Source organism: Cottoperca gobio, chromosome 15 (genome assembly GCF_900634415.1).
Source record: "Cottoperca gobio chromosome 15, fCotGob3.1, whole genome shotgun sequence".
Classification (NCBI taxonomy): Eukaryota; Metazoa; Chordata; class Actinopteri; order Perciformes; family Bovichtidae; genus Cottoperca; species Cottoperca gobio.
In genome coordinates, this window is record NC_041369.1 from 6,628,004 (window position 1) to 6,649,361 (window position 21,358).

The 21,358-nt window shown below is 41.7% G+C and overlaps 1 protein-coding gene across 1 annotated transcript; it reads left to right on the forward strand.

Moving 5' to 3' along the window:
* The first annotated feature begins 424 nt into the window (after window positions 1-424).
* On the forward strand, window positions 425-21,124 carry mypn (myopalladin). Its single transcript, XM_029450085.1, is given in 22 exon segments — window positions 425-648; window positions 2,499-2,997; window positions 2,999-3,645; window positions 7,664-7,839; window positions 7,926-7,977; window positions 8,076-8,505; window positions 8,603-8,677; window positions 8,760-8,901; window positions 9,771-9,794; window positions 10,200-10,316; window positions 10,394-11,168; window positions 12,163-13,209; window positions 13,294-13,426; window positions 14,384-14,461; window positions 15,791-16,012; window positions 16,105-16,254; window positions 16,339-16,418; window positions 16,983-17,109; window positions 17,190-17,397; window positions 17,525-17,690; window positions 19,771-19,904; window positions 20,002-21,124. Coding segments are annotated over 21 exon segments (5,460 nt in total). The 5' UTR covers window positions 425-648; window position 2,499; the 3' UTR covers window positions 20,181-21,124.
* Window positions 21,125-21,358: the final 234 nt, after the last annotated feature.

Below are 21,358 nucleotides of genomic sequence, written 5' to 3' on the forward strand. Positions count from 1 at the left end.
TCTCTAACATGCTGCACAAATGATCCGTGTTAAACAAACGACTGTGAATAAACTGCCACTTGGTTCTAACACTGTTCCAGAAATCTGTTGCAAAGAAATCTTTTCTTTTTTCTTTTTGTAAAACCAGTAAAATACTTCATCACACATTACCGCCAGATGTTTTACCACCTGCATTCATGTTTTTACAGCGCAATTCACAACATTTTAAAGTGTATTTCTGTTCATCTGCTGTGTTAACATTAGTGTTTGGGAGGCTCGACATGGCTTCTAATTCTGTAGGATGGAGGTCTGTGACGGAGCACTGGAGGAGGAATCCCTTTACAGCAGGCCCCCCCCCCCCCCCCCCCTGGCCAATGAGCTGGGACGCCACCCAGACACATGGGCCAGGCCTCCCCAAAATAACCTGCGACTACTGCACTGACAAATGTTGCTACTTGTACTGGTGACAAGTTACCCTAGCTTCTCGTCTCCATACTTTCCTGTAAACTCTCCAAGGTGAACTCTGTGCGTTAAAACCGGGAAGGCTGGGCAGCTGCATGTCTCCAACATTTCCCCAGGTGGCGGCTGCCTGAAGACCGGAATCTCCCCGTTTGAGCACTCTGAGGATTTACCAGTCCTTCACAGGGGCCAGCTGGGCTTATTCTGAAGGTAAAACACACCACCCCCTAATTTAATTGTTGCTCAGTGTCCTGTTGACTGTCTTCTGGCATCGGCCTCATGCTGTGTATAGATGCAGAAAACCTCTGACATTGAGCCTCAGACAGGCTCCGGGCTATTTCTGTTTGAGTGTTAAATTGAATTATCTTGACCTGCCTGTGTTGAGCCACGTTAGTTTTGTTTGTGTCATTTGATCAATGATTGTATTGGCTGATCAAAATCACGATAACAAGGGAACACGGGATGATGGGGACTGCTTCTTTTTTGTGTTGATTTCCTTCATGTAAACTGACCCCTCACTATTATTAGATATGACTCGGTGGGCTCGGAGCCTGCTTGCAAAGGATTAATGTACACAACAGCTGCAGCTTCAGGTCCGTTGGAAGGGCATGTCTGCCTCTTAATTGCGCTGATTTGAGTGTCAGTAGCATATGTGTACCCTATCTCGTGTCTGGATTCAATAACTTGCTCACGCCAAGTGTCGAAAAGTTGTGCGGAGACTAAACGTCATGTAAGTGTTGGTCTGAGGTGGAGGTGTCCTAGCAGATCTCCGCTCGTTGCATGAACCTGACACCCTGTCGAGGTTAGAGGAAAGGCTGAAACTAGGCTAAAATAAAAAACTATTTTTGCCACGTATCCCCTGCTTTTAACTTCAGTCTCTGTCATGTTCTATCTTTGCTCCAGATATTTCACAAGTGTAATATTAATGCGAAGTATATCGAAGGTACATATTGTGTTTTTATTAGCACTTCACTACATGTATCCGATATATCTGATAATAGCCTATGTGCTGAAAACAAGATCTATATTTTTCACTTATTGACTGAGAGTCTTAGACATGCCAGTGACTCTATTTCATCCTATTACTGCAAGTATGTATACTTTACATTACTGCTTATTTGGACTGCAACCAAACGATTAGCGATTAATCTGCAGATTAGTTTCTCAATTATTGATCAATCGGTTTTTTTTATAAAAAAATCAAGTGGATATCTTGATTTGTTTGCTTCATGTCTGAAAACCCCCCAAAGATATTTAGTTTCCTATCAAAGACGATAAAGAAAAGTAGCAAATCTTCACATTTAACGGTCAACACCACCTAAATTAAGAATTCCAATATTGTTATTTCCATGACCTGGGAAAGTTCAATCAATAGTTTTGAACGTGAGCTTCTCTCTCTCAAAGCTGGAAACCAGAGAAGTAAGTCTCACTTTTCAGAAGTCCTCAAGTATAAAGTCTGGAGCTGCTCCATACAAAATGTATTAGGGACTGATTTAGTGGATCCACAGAATGTTTCTTTGTTTATACCCAAATTAGTGTTCTCAGTTCTGAAACAAATGGACCCATATACTCTGTCATCATCACATCTTTCACAGTTCAGTTAGTATGGAGCAGTTCCAGACTTCACATTTGAAAACATCACACATTTCAGTTTTAGCAATTTTTTGAGAGAGTTGTTAATGTTTACTAATATTTTTGAACTGTCTTAGGCCATAGGGTAAACACGTGTGAATTTTGAAAATTGGCGTAGTACCCCTTTAAGAATGTGGAACCTGTCCATTTTCTGTCAATTAACTAATCATTTCAGGTCTACTGCTTATCTTACAGTGTTTTAGATTGATGTCCTATCTTCCTTTCATTTTTCAGAGCAGTATGATAAAGAACTTGCAGAGATCCATCCATCACAGTGTACATTTATTATATTACCGTTGCATGTGAATGCAGTGTAAATGGACTGTTGTGGGAAATCGTTATAAAAACATATAGTATGAAAAATAATCGAGCATTTTTCCACTCAAATATTTGAATTGTGTGAATATCTTGTGATTATTTTCCCACAGCATGCAGGACAACAGCATTGACCAGCCTCCGTCACTGTCTCAGCTCCTAAGAGAGAGCTACCTGGCAGAGGCCAGAGCCCAGCAGCGCCACAGCGAGATGAGCCGCTCTGACGCTTCCTCCTCGCGCCTCCAGATCTACGGATCCCTCAAAGGCAAGCCTGAGGACTCTGTGGGCCACAATGATCCCCAATTCCCAGACCTCTCCGCCTTCCTCAGCCAAGAGGAGCTGGATAAGAGTGTGAACCTTGCCCGCCAGGCCATCGGACACGAGCCTCGTGAGGAGAGGGCAGAGCTCAAGGCCTCTGTCGCACCATTAACCCCCTCCAACATCTCCTCAGCCTCTTCCTCTGAACCCCCATCTGTTCCCTTCACCAACGCCTCTCCTGCTCCTTTCACTGCCCCGTCCACTGTGCCCTTCAGCCAGCCAGCCCCTGAACTCAAAGAACTGCCAGCATCACACACAACATTCACACCAGACAGAAAGATGCATAAAGCGTCCTGCACGGCAGGAAAACACAACCAGGAGCACAAGGGACTACGGCGAGGGATTCAACGACCTCGACCGGTCAGCGAGGAACGCCCCGTATGGCATGGAGAACCAGTCTAAGAAGGAGTTCCTGAACAAGGCGGCGGACTTCATCGAGGAGCTCTCCTCTCTCTTCAAGGCCAACAGCTCCAAACGGGTACGACAGAGAGGGTGCAAACCCCACAGGAGTAGGAACCCCAACAAGAGCCAGAACGATGGGGCGGTGAACCCCCTCGGCCCAGACAACAGGGAGCGCTCTGCCATGCCTGTGGAGGTGGAGATGGAGAGACCCGGCCCCACTGTTAGCCACCAACCAGAGGCCCAGTTGGACTCTGGGATTGGGCACGTGGAGTTTCAGGACAGCAGGATTACCGAGGAGCAGCAGTACGACTCTGTTTCCCAGGAGGCAGTAGAGGAGGCTGAAAGCTGTGCCCTGACGGAAGGTCCATGCACAGCGGAGCCTGCCTGTGAGCCTGCCTGTGAGCCTGCCTGTGAGCCTGCCTTTGAGCCTGCCTGTGAGCCTCCTTGTTTCATCCAGAAACTGAAAAGCAGGGAGCTTCCAGAGGGGAGCAAGGTCCAACTGGACTGCATTGTAAGAGGACTCCCTGTGCCTGAAGTCAGGTAGGGCAAATTAGTGCTGATAGTAATTTAGTTCTTAGCTGCATGACATACAGTAAGACCGGAGTCTATTTGTCTCACTGAAAAACAAAGTAATACTTGAGAGAGGTTGCACTGGATGATCTGGATCCATTCGGATAACCTTTTTGTTTGGGATGTTCCGAGGGTTTGGGATAACGTGTCAGAGCAGCGAGTGCTGACTTTAGATTTACTCATTAAAGGAACGGAACTAAGCGCATCCACATTTGGGGTGTTTGCACTCTACTAAAGTATTTCTATGTTATGCTACCTTGTACTTTCTACTCCACTACTTTTATTTGACACTTTTTTGTTTTCTTACATACAAATATCTTATAATATATGATGCATATTTCTAGCTTTAACTGCCCAACATTATATAAAAATACCTCAGTAATAGTAATTCAATAATCAATCACACTGACAGGGAATATTCTTTCTGAATTATGAGCACTTTTACTTTACATTTTGCAAATAACACTTACATACTTTTACTTACTTTACTTTTCATATATATATATATATATATATATATATATATGTCCGTATTATCTACACTCCAAAAAAAATATATATATACACAGAAATACAGGATGTTTCTACAGATTTTCTACAGTTTGAGGCAAGAAGTCTTTTTAAGACTTTTTAATGCCTCTGGGAATGAAATTTAAAACTAACTTTATGCGCAATATTTCAGTTATCCAAAAGTGCGTGACTCTAATACGAGAGGCATTTAATAAAATAAAAAGTTTAAATAGATGTTACTAACTATTTTGAGATATAACAATGCAGCGTCACAATACATTCTTTCATAAAATCCTTCTTCCCAAAACTTAGCATTTGTAAAACCTTTGAAAGATTGCTTTAATACATTTGAATAGGCTCCCAGTTAAGGCTGTATTTTTAGATTATTGAATTCAATGCCTTTTTAAGAATCTGCAGGAACACTGGTACCCCAGAGCCCAATATTGTCGTCCAATATTTATTTACTTATTTAATTATTTACTGGTATTGCCACCTACAGCATATCTGCTAATATGTGAAATGAAAAAGATATGTTTGATGTATTGTCGTCAGTTTGCCCACCGGAGACCACTGATGGGTTAATTATTTAACTGTAAAATATCCCTCTTGGGACATACTTCATCTTGGTCTATATTCTGTAATAACCCATTTACACTCTTATTGATGCTTTTTTTATAGCAGTTAGATATTTGTTAAAAGCCTGTCTGGACACTCCCAGGACAACAAAGCTGAGAGTTAAAATGAAGCTGAGGTTTATACTATAGGGGGCATGGGCTTGTTAGTCCTACTGAACATTGTTGAGCCACTAACGTGCGTGTCCGGGGAGAATGTAGCTCTCGGCCATTTTTAGACTGGACTGACAGTGCGAGCTGTAGCTGCGTCTGATAATGGAACCTACTGAGCTCCTGACAGAAGCATGAAGAATTTGGTAAGATGATTTATAAAGTTATTGCTTAACCATATGGTTTGTTTTTGGTCTCAGTGTCTTATAAGATTTGAGTTCTGTTTCACTGTATTCCACTTTTACAATATTTTTGACTTCCTTAACATTGTGTTGAAGCATGCACTGTGACTTGACTGAGTGAAAATAGAGTGGTCCGGTTCATATTTCCCCTCAGTTTGCAGTGGTGTTCTGTCTCCGGTGTGTCAGGGCACAGCATTGTGTGTACAGTCTATGTTTAGCATTATGCGTGTATGTGTTTGGTTCAGCCAGTCAGAGCTCCCTGGCTCCAGAGGGAATCTCCTCTCTGGTTCTGAAGCCCAGAGGGAAAAATAGCCCTGACAGGTGCTGTGGGCTCCGGGGTCTCTGCCTCACAGATCAGCCACCAAATCTACTAGTAATGCTTTCAATTTAGACTCTTACTCATTAGAAATGAGCCTCAGGCAGAACATTGCGAGCACATTCCGGCAGGTTATTTCCAAAGTATCGGGAACAGATCTTTAGTGAGGCTTCATGTTTTCCATAGAATATACACACAGATTCAAAAACAGAAATATTCAGTGAAATGCTCTTTATGGATCGAGAAGCAATGTGTAGCTTCGTTTGTGTCTTGAGGAATACAGTTTAAAGCTGATACTGTTAACAGCTTTAAATCAAATATGCAAGAATTATCAAAGTGATAATAAAACTTGACTTGTATGATGTTGTCTATCAACAGTGTTATTGTTATTTTGAAACAAATGTTTGTTTTTTTTATTCTGTTTATTGGGTTTGAAAAAAGGCGTATCTTATGAACATGTATAAAATATATATATTTTTATATATATATATATATATATTTTGTCAGAATTGAGTAATAGTTTTTGACGTCTAGATTTTCAGCTAGTACTGTAATTGCCTTTATTCTTATTATGCTCCACTAGTCTGGTGAAAGATATGATTTCTGATTGTGTGATGACGTCTAGCCAGAGAGTAACGCATCACCTCATTCCTGCATGTTTATTGGCTGGATTTCATAAAGCATCAAGACCTCATCTGCTCAAAATAGACATACTTGGACGTAGAGGCTGCTGCCTTATGTTACTGGTGAGGACAGGAAAAATGATCGGTTTACTGTTATAGTTTTACAATGAACAAATAGACTGTTGCCAACAGCAACTCCAATGTGCTGCATGCTGGTAGGACTAATGCCTGCTTTGTAATATTAGCCAGGTAGGACTTTTTATTTAGGTTTTAATATGATTTTTGCCTATTTGTTTATAAATCAACAGCATAAAATGATAGATTACAATATTGACACTTGGCTATAGGATGCTGACCTGATGTAACCTGCAGGGACGTTTGTTGCATGTCATCCATCTTTTCCCTCGTTAAAGGCAAAAAAACCAAAACTTTGGAAGTCACCAAATTTGATCATAAAGTTAACGCATTACTCTGTGTGGCTCTTGGAAAAATTGTTTGGTGCTCCTCATGTTCATAACATCAACAGTGCTTTGAAGCGGCCTCTAAACTGGCACGCTGGCGCTGCTTCTTGTCTTACAGGGAAGGGGATAGGGCTTGCTCATCAAAACATTTTTCTCTTGGCCTGCATAACTCCGCTGAATTGCACCGAGCCAGAGACACTATTAGGGAACTGGGAAAGACGCCACATGGAAGCAGACTGGAAGAAATGGTGTCAGAAGGTTAATAGAAGGAAAAAGAGAATTGTGTAAAGATGGGATTTTAAATAATAAAGCAAGGGTATGGTAGAATATACTGTATACTGTATTAACAGTTAGATTAGAGAGTCGCATAACAGTACTGTCACTTAACTTACAGACGGGGGACAAAGAAAAGGAAAACCATTTCATACGAATACACGCTACCCACCGGTTCATGTTGCACTGAAGTACGACTGTCTCGTAATCATATTCATCCACCCCTGACCGATATGTATGGAGTGGTTCTAATATCTATTTATTATTATTATTATTATTATTATTATTATTTGATGCACCAGAAGCACTTTAAAAAAAATCAATAAAGGTTTTTATTTTGTCATTTCTCTGGAATGTTGAGGAAGGTGCTCTGAGGGGTTTAATGTTTACATTCAGTGATTCTCACCAAAAGACACTGAGGCCTAACAAACGTGTTAAATACATTAATTATTTTATTTTAAAAAACTTACAAAGCTGACAAAAAAAAAAAGAAATCTTAAACCGTGCATCGTTTACAGAGCGGTCTTCTTCTTCACGGCCGCCTGTATGCTTGCCTGCCTACATGATGCAAACAAGAGACTCACTTAGGGCTGGATGATATGGCCAAAAATGGTTTCACAAAATGTTTTTTAATATTGATCGATCGTATATATACCAGTCAAAACCTTTGACTGGTACTGTATATTACTATGTACAAGCCCTTACTCGTGAAAACATTGCTCCATAGCGCTACTAGTGGTCAAAAACGATGTACACAATTTACACAAAAGTAACATATTTGCATCTCGAACATGCTTTTAATAAAGAAAACATATATATTTCTGTATATGTTTAATTGCAGGTGGTTTTGTGAGGGCAAGGAGCTGGAGAACTGCCCTGACATTCAGATCACCACGAGCGGCGAGCATCACTCTCTGGTCATCGCGGAGGCCTTCGAGGAAGACACGGGACGCTACTCTTGCTTTGCATCTAATTTCTATGGCACTGACTCCACGTCAGCTGAGATCTATGTCGAAGGTGGTTCTACTGGGTCTTTGTCATTGACACTTTTACACGTACGTTAAACACAGTTACTGACGGAGTGTGTTTGTTCCAACCGACAGGTACCTCCTCTTCGGAATCTGAGGGGGAACATCCCTTTGAACATGTAGCACAGTGAGTTTTTACCACATTTGTTATTGTTGTGGACCTTTAGCTACCTTATTGCAACACTGAATGAGGCCTTTCCTCTCTTCCCTCTGTGTTTTCCAAAGGCTCCAGAAGAATTCTTCCCCTCCATCATCGAGCCAAACTCTCTCTGCAGAAGAGGAAGACTCTCCGTCATGCCAACCTGCAGCAGCCACCGAGGAGCCAGCAGAGCAGCTTTCCTCTCCACAAAATAACCAAATAATCCCAGAACCTCTGCTACCAGTCCGAACATCAGCCACTTTACCGCCAGCCCCGGAGCCCTCTACAGCATCCGCATTGTACCCTGCTCAGGAGGAGGCAACGGTGTCCCCTGTGCAGCTGTTTCCTACTTTGTCACAAGGCGATACAGAACTTTACGAAGCCCAGGACGTGTCTACGTCTCTCACATCCACACCTGCGCCAGAGCAGACGGTTGCAGCTGTAGCTCCATCACTGCCTTTGGACTCAGTGGTCTCCTCTGTCCTGTCTGCACCAACACACACACCCCAACCTGAGGTAGAAGAGCTGCAACACATCCTTCCTCTTTACCAACAACGATTGGTTTTGTATATTTTATTCAACATGTCCTCTGTGCGTTTTTCTTTATCTTAAGAGTCAAACCTCCAACCACAACTATCCACAAGGGTTGAACGGCCAGTCTATGATGGCTGCCCCTGTATTCGCAAAGGTAGAGTCCTTCTCAGAGGAAAGTAAACTGCTTCTGTCTGTCAGGGTTTAATGATGTAACCGAGCCTGTCTTGTCCCACCAGAGCCTGCAGGACCTCTTTGCGTCAGAAGGCCAGCTGGTGGTGCTAGAGTGCCGCGTGAAGGGGCTGCCGTCACCCCGGGTGGACTGGTACAGAGAGGGAACATTCATAGAGGACTGTCCTGAGTTCAGGATCCTGCAGAAAAGTAAGCTCTGCTGCTGCCTGCTGTCATATTATTTGAAGTGCAAAAGTGCTTTCTGTATTTTTGAGAGCGTTGTGTCTTCATAATGCGTCCTTGGTTTTTTTGGGCAAAAAATAGAGGTAGTGACTTACAATATTACAAAACATAGGAACAGAAGAAAACAGGAATATAGACAAAAATGATGTTGGGCTCGTGTGTATGAGTGCGTCTATATTTGTATCTAAAAAGAAGAGAGGAAAGACTCAGCAAATAATAACGCATAATATTAATAATCATTTATTATAATAACATTACATGCCTTTTCTTATAAAAAATATGTGTTTTTGAAAAGTAATTAAGATTAAAAGACTAGTTCAATAATTCATACAGTTTATTTCAAATATATTTCTCACAGTTTAATATTTCTTAAAAACTTTGGCATGCAGACAAGAAAATATAAAAAGAACATCCTACAATAAAAACATTGGCATTTTCTTCAAATTGCCTGATTTAGTATAAGAAAGTACTTTCAGTGCAAATAAAACCCCAAAAATTAAGCCGAGTGCTTCAAAAGGCTGTTGGTGTCCTGTATGTTCTGAGACATAAAATCATTAAGTCCACTATCTTAAATCATATTTATATCAAATCCTGTCTAATGGGGGGGAAATATTAATGAACCCAAAAAGTTGAAAATGTTTGATATTGCTGAAAAAGGTTTTCAGGGTCATCTTATAAAACAGTGATGAAATGGGGAATTCAGCAGCATAAATATACTGAATATATTTCTTTATATAAGACAAATAAATGTCATCTTGCAGCAGCTGATGGTGGAATATGATCAGTGAACATTTATTGCAGTTTCATAATGATTTCAATACTTGTTTCCGTTTCAGAGCTGAGATCTCCCGCTGAATCAGGTACATATTAAATCCTCATCAGTCAGAAACACAAGTATTGACTGCACCAAAGCAGCTGCCTGTTTGTATATGATGCTGCAGTGTGTACATATTAATCTGCTCAAGTGTTTATAGTCCTTGGCGAAGGCTTCTGCTCTTCTTCAGCACATAAACCAGGGCTGCTTTCCCCTGACTCTGAACCATATAAGGTAGTCTCTCATCCTGTGTCAAACCACCATGGCAGATCTCTTCAACCTGCCTTACTGCAGCCGCAGATAGACTCTCAGAAACCTCACTGCTGGGCATCTGAAACACCACTCATGTATCCATCCCTAGTTGAGAAGCTAATGTGATGCAGTCATACCAAAACAACTTCATTGTGTGAGTATCATTTTCTTTTTTTTCTTTTCTTTTTTTATATTTTAGAGGAAATATGCACTCTGGTCATTGCTGAGGTCTTTCCTGAAGATTCGGGGATGTTTACTTGTACAGCAAGCAACACTTATGGAACCGTGTCCAGCGCTGCTGCGCTAAGGGTCAAAGGTAACACGTCTGTTTCACTTTCTGTTCATGTATTCTTATAGAAGTACATATATATTGATATGTCTGATTCTCATTAGGGAATGGCGAAAGCAGCAGCAACAACCACGTGAGGCCTTCCAGCAGTTTGACGATGGAGCCCAATCGAAGTCAAGAACTTTCATCCGCCCCCGCTGTAAACCCTCAACCAGAGGTTACTGTGACCAACAGCATCAAGCCCCACTCCAGCACCATTCGCCTGGACCCGCTTGTCTCCAGCAGCTTACGCCTGGACCCCTTGAACACCAGCACCCTCCGTCTGGACCCCCACGGCTCCAGCATGTTGCGTCCGGACCCTTTCCGCACCAGCCTACCCAGCCTGGAACCCTCCAGCCTGAGCAGCAGCCTCAACCCTCGCAGCACCAGCACCCCAAACTTAGGTCCTGTCTACCTCCACCAGAACCCTCCTGGATCCAGCGGAGCACAACCAGAACCACAGAGCGTCACACTGTTGCTCTCCTACCCAAAACCCTTCACTTCTCCATTTGCAGTTGAGACTTTCGCAGAGCAGGAAGCGCCCACGCCTACAGTGACCTCGCCTGACACGAGCACCAAAGTTAAGGGGACTCCAAATCATCAGAATGGGAGCCTCATCGTGGTGCCCCTCCCTGACCCCCCTCCCAACTCCTGCCTAAAGACAGGTGCCCAGACGAACCACAAACACTCGCGCTCCGGCTCCAGAGTCGGCCTGCGCGTGCACTTCAGACTGCCCGAGGATGAAGAGGATGAGCAAAGTGACGCATCCAGTCAGTTTGATGAAGACGGCAACTTGTTGGCCAACAAAGGACCCCCACCAGTGCTGACTAAACCCAAACTGTGAGTAGAGCAAATAAAAGTTCAAATAGGGGTGTTGTGATATACCCTGATATCTTTAAAATAAAATATTGATATCATGTTAATAATGCACATATCATAATTTCGTGTAAATCTAGTGCCTCTTAAATCATCGATCAAATCACTTTTTTTAGGCTTTTGTACAGTTATGGTTCCAACTCCCTAAACTGGTATTTTTTATTTAATTAATTAGCAAAAAAAGAGACAAAACGCACAATAAATACATTTACAATTTTCTATAAATATCGAGATAATATCGTTATTGTGAATTCTTTTGGCCACGATAATCATAAAGTGGAAATCTGATACCGGGACTCTTAAACTAACACAAGGCTGTCAGAATGGTCTGCAATGCTGGCGTATGATATTATTTTAGATGTGTGATCCAGATTGTGTCCAGGTTTTTTCTGCACCAAAGTGAATTAGCTGTGTTGAGACGGGGAGGTTCCTCCTCCTCTGGCTCCACTAGCAGCTGTAATCAGTTGCAACTCATAAATGAATGCATGCAGACTTCAAATGTGGACCTTCAGGCTTTCTAAAACAAAAGATGGCATTTTCTATTTGTAAGTAACTTTAATGCTTTAAAGTTGATCTAATATTTCAGATATTATGCTGTAAACTAAATATTGTTTGGTTTGATCAGCTTCTTTTGTCTACTGAAGGCTTAAAACACTTAGACAAACATGACAATTTGACTGTATTGTGTAGTTTAACTCCATTTGCAGTAATTAGATGATGAATAAAAGACAGCATCCGGTTTAGAACGAAAGCTGAAAGTGTCTCCAGCTCGTTTTGTAGGCTTCTTGTTGGTGGCCCATACAAGGGCAGAGTATTCTTCATGCTGACTTTGGCTCATTCCTGCTGGGGTTTACAGCGTGGACTTAATTTACGAGAGCAGTGCACTGAGCCACTCTCATTTTCACCATGTATAGTGTCATTTTTTGGATGTTCATTTTAGTTTTGCTTGGATCAACAGGGACCCATCCCAGCTGCAAGTTCTGCACAACCAGGTCCTCATGGAGCAGCAGCAGGAGACCAAACCTCAGACTCAGTCCCACGCCCAGCCTCAGATCCAGATCCAGCCCGTGGTCCAAAGCTCTGATGATGGTCCGCTGTGGTCGCCCAGAATGCTCCTTGAACCCCATCAGCCACCTTTCCAGCCCTCCCTGAACACTACGCCCCCGCAGCAGACGCCCCGCTCTGCACCTCCACTGACCCCTGCTCCCTCTCTGAGCTCTGCTCCAGCATTCAACACCACCTTTTCACCTCTCAACACTTCTCCTCTGAGCTCCCCTCCTTCAATCCCTCAGCTAAAGACCTTCTCCCTGGTGACCTCCCCTCCACCTGCCCCACAGCTGAAAACAGCTCCTCCCCTCAGGATAGCGCCTGTAAGCCAGATGAACACCATCCATGCCTCCCACCTCAACCTGTCCCCTGCAGCTCTCGCCCGAACTGCACCTGCAACCCAGTTTTTCTCTCCTCATGCACCGAAGCTCAGTGCAGCCCTTACAGATCTAACCTCAGTCACATCTCCTGCTCCTCTACTGAGAAGCACCCACGCCTCCCTCATGAACCTCACCGCCACCTCCCACACCTTCAACTACGCCCGGCCGAAAGAGTTCATAGCTGCTCAGAACTTCTCGCCAGTCAGGAGTCTTTCCCCGACAGAATCGCCGGTCCCTCTGCTTCAGGAGCTGGCCGCTGAGCTCAACTCCTCCGCAGCCAGCTCCCCTACTCTCCCGCCATTCTCCCCGCCACCCAGGATCTTCTCCACGAGGGTGCTCAAGTCTCCCACCAGCCCTCTGTCCCTCGTGTCCTCACCCACACCGGTGTCGCCGCCTTACCTGAACAGCCTGTTCGCCATGGGAGCCCAGTCGCCTCCCCACGCCTCCTCTCCCACCTCCAGCAGCTCCACCCCCAGCCCCATTCAAAACCCTGTGGCATTCCTGAGCTCCGTCCTGCCGTCCCTGACCCCTAGCCAGCCTACCAACTCAATGGGCCTCCCCAGGGGAGCTCCTTTAGGGTACGCCCTCCCCTCTCTGACAATGCTTATGAGACTGGTGAACTGTCCCATGCTCTAACACATTTCTCTCTTCTGTCTCTTCAGGCTCAAAAAGAACGTACCAAAGGCGCGCATCCCGTCATATGAAGACATTCGCGAAAGCAAAGAGACTCTCCTCCGTGACATTGAGAAAAAGCTTCGATTAAAAGACGATACTCAACATTTTGTACATCAACAGGTACCAAGTAGTCTGCAGCTCTGCAGCTCCCATTGTTTTCTCCTTTTTTGACGGCTTCATGCACAGTGACGTAGTGGTGAATAAATTATTAAAACTACTTGCATGAACAAAAACTATTTTCACAAGACTGAGCTCAGCTTCTATAACATTTCTCATTTGAGACTAGTGGAAAGAAAAAATCCAAAATACACATTTAGCTGTTTATTTGACTAACTTTGTCAATATATATATATATATATATATATATATATATATATATATATATATATATAGATATATATATATATATATATAGATATATATATATATATATAGATATATAGATATATATATATATATATATAGATATATATAAATAAATGTATGCACATTATTATATATTTAATAAGATGAAATAACACCTAATTTGCATATTTAAACAGAACATTCCAGAAAACTTGTAATACAAAAGATCATTGTTCTAATGTAAGTAATGAACTGGGGAAGTGTAATGGTGATGTATATTCACCTGTAGATTTCAGCCTCCATCACATCCCTGCTCCGTCAGATATTAGACTGTGTGAACACATTTTTAACTAACCAACTGTTGCAATCTAGTTTTTCTTTTCTTTTTTTTATCCTTTTAGGGATGAAGTTTATTGTATATTAACCAATAACTGTGTTGCATTTTCACTTCTTCAGGTTTACACTTATGTAATCATGTTGAGATGAATACATAAGTAGATATGCAGAAATATCTTAAAAGACACATATTTAAAAATGATAAAGGGATTGACTCAGAGGCAATGAGGAACTCGCTTCAGCCATCATTCCCTCCCCAGTCATTCATTGTTATGTGTCTATGTAGCGTAACAACATACGCATGCTATTAACAATTAGCGTGTGTTATTTACATGTTTGTGTGTACAGTATGTGTGTCTTAGTTGGTGTTCATCATCCATCCCTATCCTCTCATAGAAGCTGAGTAATGAGGGGAAAACAGCGAGCAGACCCTTTGGACCAAACATTCCTGCTACTGTCATTAACTATGATGAGGTACAAGGACCTTCCCGTCCCAAGCACGGCTTTGCTGCAGGCTGTATGGGTTATTAAACTGTTTCAGACTCTAAATACTATGAATAATCAATATATCTAATGAAGCATTCAAGCGTCTGCACTAATACGCAAACTGCACGATTGATCTGAAAAAACCATGTTAGGGTTAAAATGCATTAAGCTAATGAAATGTATTTATTCTTCTAATTTGACTTTTCCCCCCACTCAAGCTTGCAGCCCCTTTCTTCTGCTTGCGTTTCAGTTTCCCAAAAGGCCAAATGACCAATAGTCCTTCTTCTTCCAACACTTCTCTGAAAAGATCTTTTTTTAAATCGGTAACGCTTTATAATAACCCTCAATAATTAAACTTAAGTTGAAAGTTGTCTACATGCTAACAAACAATTTAATTATGTTAATAATGTTTTCTAATTATAAGGCTATATTATTTCTTGTAACAGTTTAGTGTCAACATTTTATATATTATATTAAGTTTATAAACCGTCTATAAACTATTATAAAGGATCAGCTGATGATTATAATACCTTCTTTTAAATGATCAATAAACACTTTGTAAAACATCTATAAACATTATTTAGATGAAAAGTAAATAAAGTGTCAAAGGTTGATTTCTGGTCCATCGATCTATATAATGTTTATACAACAAACAAACTATTTCTTAAAGGTTTATTTGGTAATCATTAACATAATAATATTAATACTTAATATACTGTAAAAATATTATGTTTAGTTATTAAATAGTTTACTAAAGTAATCAGGATGTAATTGTGTGTAATCAGCTATAATACAATGTATAACTTACAGAGTAATTATTTAATATTAAAATGATAAACTAATGTTAAAAATACATCAATTATAGCATTACTAAGTCAACATTATTAATGATATGATAATGACATAATAACGTAACTAAAGTTTAATTAACTAACACATTTAAAAGAGGGTAATTATAAAGTGTATATTCTCCTCCTCACACACGTCAACAATCTGCTGCTACTCCTGTCTCACCTCGACGGCTCATCTTCCTCTGTTCTCTGTTTTACCTTCAGCCCTATTTTATAGTTGGACGATGAAACTGTTTTACCGACCAGGAATGATGATCAGACAGACACCGCTGCATGATCCTCAACGCCACGTGGTTTAACGTCACGCTCTGAGTTAGAGATTGTTGCCACCTGATGATAGATGCACGTTGTCTCCTGTTCCTGATTGTTGCATTCCTCTCCAAGAGCATCTGCTGCGTATCTCCGTGTGTTGAGCGTAATGCAACGTGACGATTACTTCTATGTGGTGGTTTTTCCTTTTTTCCAGGAGTACAAAATGTCCAATTTTGAGCAGAGACTAATGAGCGAGATCGAATTCCGTTTGGAGCGGACGCCGGTGGAAGAGTCGGACGATGAGGTGCACCACGATGACGTCCCCACAGGAAGATGCATCGCGCCCATATTTGACAAGAAACTGAAGAACTACAGGGCCATGGAAGGCGTGCCTGTCACTTTCTCCTGTAAAGTAGTGGGAATCCCCTTTCCAAAGGTGAGAGGTCAACAACTGTGCTGCACAAATGAGAGCATGATCTGTCACTTTGATCCCTTGCATTTATCCTCCACGTCTGTGTCTCTCTTCAGGTTTACTGGTTCAAGGATGGCAAGCAGGTCTTGAGGAAGAACATTCATTACAAGAAGATAAGAGAGGGGGATGGGACCTGTGCTCTACATATGGAGTCCACGACCAACGACGACGATGGCAACTACACCATCATGGCAGCCAATCCTCAGGTGATACTTCACACTTCCTGCTCACGATGTCAACGTCTTCCCTCCAGCTGACAATTCTGATATGTGATATTTAATGACCATCAGGGACGAATCAGTTGCTCGGGTCATTTGATGGTCCAAACGGGACCGCCCCGAAACCGACTGACACCTATTCACTCTCAGAGGTGAGCAGGACTGAGTGTGCAGTGTGATCCGCAGAGGTAAGAAGAAGCCCTCTGCAGCGTGTGGATTTTTCATTATAGATTTTCCTCCCAAAAAATAATGATATTATGGGATCATGCGCATCTATAATAAAATACTAACAGACACCACGATGAAGACCAAAGTGTGCGTTTGTCCCCCATAACAATGGAGGCTGCCAAAATACAAAATAAATGCCTCGATAAATCAATTCATATGCCACAAAAATAATATAAAAACTAAATATAGGCATTACTTAATTGATCAAATGCGACATAAATTGATATTTGTTTTAATTTGCCTCTTTATTTATTTACCTTTTTCTATTTCATTTTCCCTTTAGTTTAAATGTACGTATTTATTTATATATTTTTGTACTATTTTCTTTATACATTTCTTTATGTATTTCGTCTTCATTATGCAAATGAGGGGGCTGTATTTCAAAGTGTGCCATCTTTTGACCTATCGCTTGTTCACATCAGAGTGATCAACTGCACATGCCTTGCTCCTGTCCTCCACACATCACATGCTCTGCTCACGTTTTACAGGGTGCGAGCCCGCATACAGGAAGTTGAAGCTGAGCAAACCCAAGAGCGCTTTTTTCAGCCTCACTTCCTCCAGGCTCCGGGGGACATGCTGGCTCACGAGGGAAGACTGTGTAGACTAGACTGTAAGGTAGGCAGCAGGTTCTGGCATGTAATCCAAAGATATCGCATTTTTGCTTCACCTTACTTTCAATGTTTTTTGTCTCCCAGGTGAGCGGCCTCCCCAACCCAGAGCTCATGTGGTTGGTCAACGGGAGGCCAATCTATCCGGACCTTTTGCACAAAATGTTGGTGCGGGAGAATGGCATCCATTCTCTGGTCATTGATCCTCTGATGCAGAATGACGGCGGCACGTACACGTGCATTGCAAGCAACAAAGCAGGGCAGAGCTCCTTCAGTCTCGAGCTGAAGGTCGTAGGTAAGGACTGGACACTGTCAATGAAAAGGAATGAATTACTCGTCGTACGTAAACGAGTTGAATACTTTAGTATGATGTCCCATGCCATGTTTGGAAAGTCCAGTAATCTTAGTCATGTCCACTTTAGAGAAAGAGATGAAGCACCCTCCCCAGTTCGTGGAGAAGCTTCAGAACATGGGTATCCCTGACGGGACTCCGGTCAGGCTGGAGTGTCGGGTGGTGGGTATGCCCCCTCCAGTCATCTTCTGGAAGAAAGACAATGACACCATTCCTAAAAATAAGGACAGGCTCAGGTGAGTAGGAGTTCTGATCTTCATCATGTAGCTGTTTCCGTACCGTGTACTGCAGCTTAAAGAAAGAGTTTGGATACATTGAAGTGGGGTTGTATGAGCTACTTGTATCATATTCGGTGTGTTACTTAACACGTTATCTGTGCTCTCTTCAAAACCAACAGACTTCATTGAGAAACTTTTACTTTGCAGAACATGTGAGTTTGCTGGTCTACTGCTGCCTGGACCGGTTAGTTCAGGGGTCGGCAACCTTTACCACTCAAAGAGCCATTTGGACCCGTTTCCCACAGTAAAGAAAACACTGGGAGCCACAAAACCCTTTTGACATTTAAAATGAAATAACACTGCATATAACGTTTTTTTTGCCTTTATGCTATGTATAAACAAACTATAATGTGTTGCATTTATGAAATCAATGAACGACTGCAGAGAAAACAAAATTACATTTCTGCATGCAACAAAACATTTTGAGCTCCGAAAAAAAGACGTTGACGTTGGGTTGAAGGTTACTTTCAAGTAAAATACTCAATGTCTATTTGTGTCCTTCTTGTATTTATGAAAAAAAAACGCTGAACTTAAATTATCCACCGTCAGCAAACCAAAAATGCCGTCCTCTCTCTGTGTGCCGTCATCCTTTTACTGGCGCGTGCAGTCAGCTGTCAACCTGAAAAATAAAAGGACTATTTCACTGAACAATGAAAAAATATGAATATGTGCAAAATAATAGGCAATTAAAATATTTATCATACTTGGTTAATGTGATTTCTGCTCCTGAACCTCAGCGCACAGCGTCTGCACATCAGGGCTGTATGCCGTCACCTTCATCTTCACACAGGATCGTAAGCTGTCATCTGTGAGGCGTGCGCGATGTTTGCTTTTAATAAAGTTCATGTTGGAGAACACCTGCTCACATACATATGTGGATCCAAAGATCGACAGGACTCCAAGTGCATACTTTTTCATGTTCACATAAACGTCGGGGATAGCATTCCAAGTTTCGAACACAAGTTGGTCCGTTTTGGGGAGGTTTTCAATATCACACCATTTGTGATTCTGAGCAAGAACGGCCTTCTGATGGGCAACATCTTCAAGGTCTGCTGTCAAGCGTTTAAACTTGGACACCCATATGTCTTTGTCGGCTATGTCGGCCAGTTCCATCTCAAGATCAGGTTGACTCACACCTGCCAATGCAGTCGTATTATTATATATTCTCCATCTGTGAACGGCTTCCCGTGCCTGACTATTTCCTGAGCGGCTACAAAACTCGCATATGTACTTGAATTTGCAGACTTCATCCACTTCGTGAAGTGATTTTTACTCAGATCAACCTTCCGCATCAGTTCCGAAACGGCTTTTTTTCTCTCATCTCCATCCGGATATTTTTGAGCAAAGGCTGCGTGTTTATTCTGGAAATGTTTTGCGACATTTGACTTTTTGTTGTTTCCTAGTTTCTCATTACATATTAAGCATACTGGTAAACCAGTCTCGTCAGCAGTGAAAGCAAATGAATCTGTCCACGTACCATTGAACGTTCTGTTTTCTTCAGACACTTTTCTCTTCTTAGAATTCTCCATAGTTGTCCTACCTGGGATTCCAAAAGTTCAAGAAATCGCGCGCTGGCGGGTGTCGCACATTGGCGGTTGTGACGCATAGTAACAGCGTAACAGCGACATAACATTTTTTAACACGTTTTATTTAGATGTTACAAGATCACCATAATCTTCAAATTGAGAATTACATTTTAAAAACGAACAAACTAAATAAATACATTTTAATTAAATACTCATTAATTATTTTCAAAAGCCACAGGGAGCCGCATCGGAGGGATGAGAGAGCCGCGGGTTGCCGACCCCTGGGTTAGTTAGTTTGTGTTATTGTGGGACTTTCGTGAATCACAATCACATGTTAACACAAACTAACTAACCGGTCCAGCCAGCAGTACATTGCTTTACTTACTCCTGTCTGTTTCTCCACACTTAGTACCTCATGCAACCCCACTTAAAAACATCCAAACTACTCCTTTAATAGTTAGAAAGATCTCTATTGGAATTGGAATGAATTCTCCATATTCTCTTTCTTTCAGCATGACTCAGGATGCAACAGGATATGTGTGTCTCCTCATCCATCCAACAACGAAAGAGGATGCCGGCTGGTACACAGTGTCAGCCAAAAACGAGGCTGGAATTGTATCAAGCACCTGCAGGCTTGATATCTATGGTGAATATTTTGTATAGCTGTGTAACTATCAGCTTTATTAAGAAATGTGCCACATGTTGCAGCTTGTAGTAATACTAGCTATCTGCTGCGCCTTCAGCACAGTGGCATCAGAGCATCCCTGCACCCATGAAAAAGGCTCCGCGCACAGGCAGCCGCTACGCAGCTCTGACAGGCCAGGGGCTCGACATCAAGTCAGCTTTCCCCACATCGGACACCAACCCCATCCTGTACTCCAGCTGCCCTCCTGAGGCCGTGCTGGAGAGTGAGGAGCTGTGACACTGCAGCACGGTGACCCTCAGAGCACTCGCTGAGGCCTCCCTGAGGTCATGACAGTAGAGAGGGTTGAAACGATGATCCGAGCAGATTGTCTTGTGATTTGTGTGATGCATCGGAAGTGATACACTCGGAGTAGAATGGCAAAGAAAGATTGTGTTAAAGATATCTGATAGTGGGTTTGTCACCATTCCTATTTACTCAAGTCATATGAAGAGTGTTTCACGTACAGAAAGAAACAGATTAGCAAAGTCTTAGCCCGTGAGCCGTCAGTGGACGTTTGTTTTCTACATCATATTTAGCTACGGCAGCGAGGGTGTTGGTGTTAACATCTGTTCTTAATTGTTAGTTCTTTTCTCAAAGTGGAACAATCCCCGCTTATTCTTATTGCAAATCATATACATGTACTTGTAGTAAAGGTTTATATAAAATGTAGTTTTGAGTATATTAATAGACATTTGAATGATTGCTCCAGCGAGGTGGGATTATTTCTACATTTACCTAAATAATCTCTTGATGTTCATCACTGGTTCACATTTTTGCACCGTATTTTTTCATGTGCATGCCCATGGCTAATTAAGTCGCAATATTGCATACAAACACACTGTGTCTGCTCACGGTCATATTAATAATGTTAGGTGACTCATTCATGGTTAGTAGTTGATTTCATGTGATTTAATTCAATCTTTTATTGACGGATTTATCTCGATTTGTATCTACAGAGTGTATTACAGAGGGATGAGTCAGATGAGAATGAAAGCTTTGTTTTTGTTGTCTTTGCTTCAACACCAACAAGTCAAATCCTACAGAGGTTATTAAGACAAATTCAAATCAGTTTGAAAACATATTAAAGAAAAGTCTGAAAGCATATATATACTCAACTGATGTAAAGTTGCACATTGTAAAATAGTTTTGTCCTTCTCAGAATAAAGTTATATTTATTCAAATGAGTGTTTTCTTTACTCAAGTACTGTACTTAAGTACAATTTGTAAGTACTTGTACTCGAGTATTTCCATTTCCTGCAACTATGTACTTTTCACTCCACTACATTATTTGACAGCTTTTGCTACTTTGAATATTCAGATAGATAATACGAAATATACAACTTATATTTAATCATTTATGATTTATTGTTAAAGGTTAAGATCAAACTTTATTGATCCATTAGAGAGGTTCACAA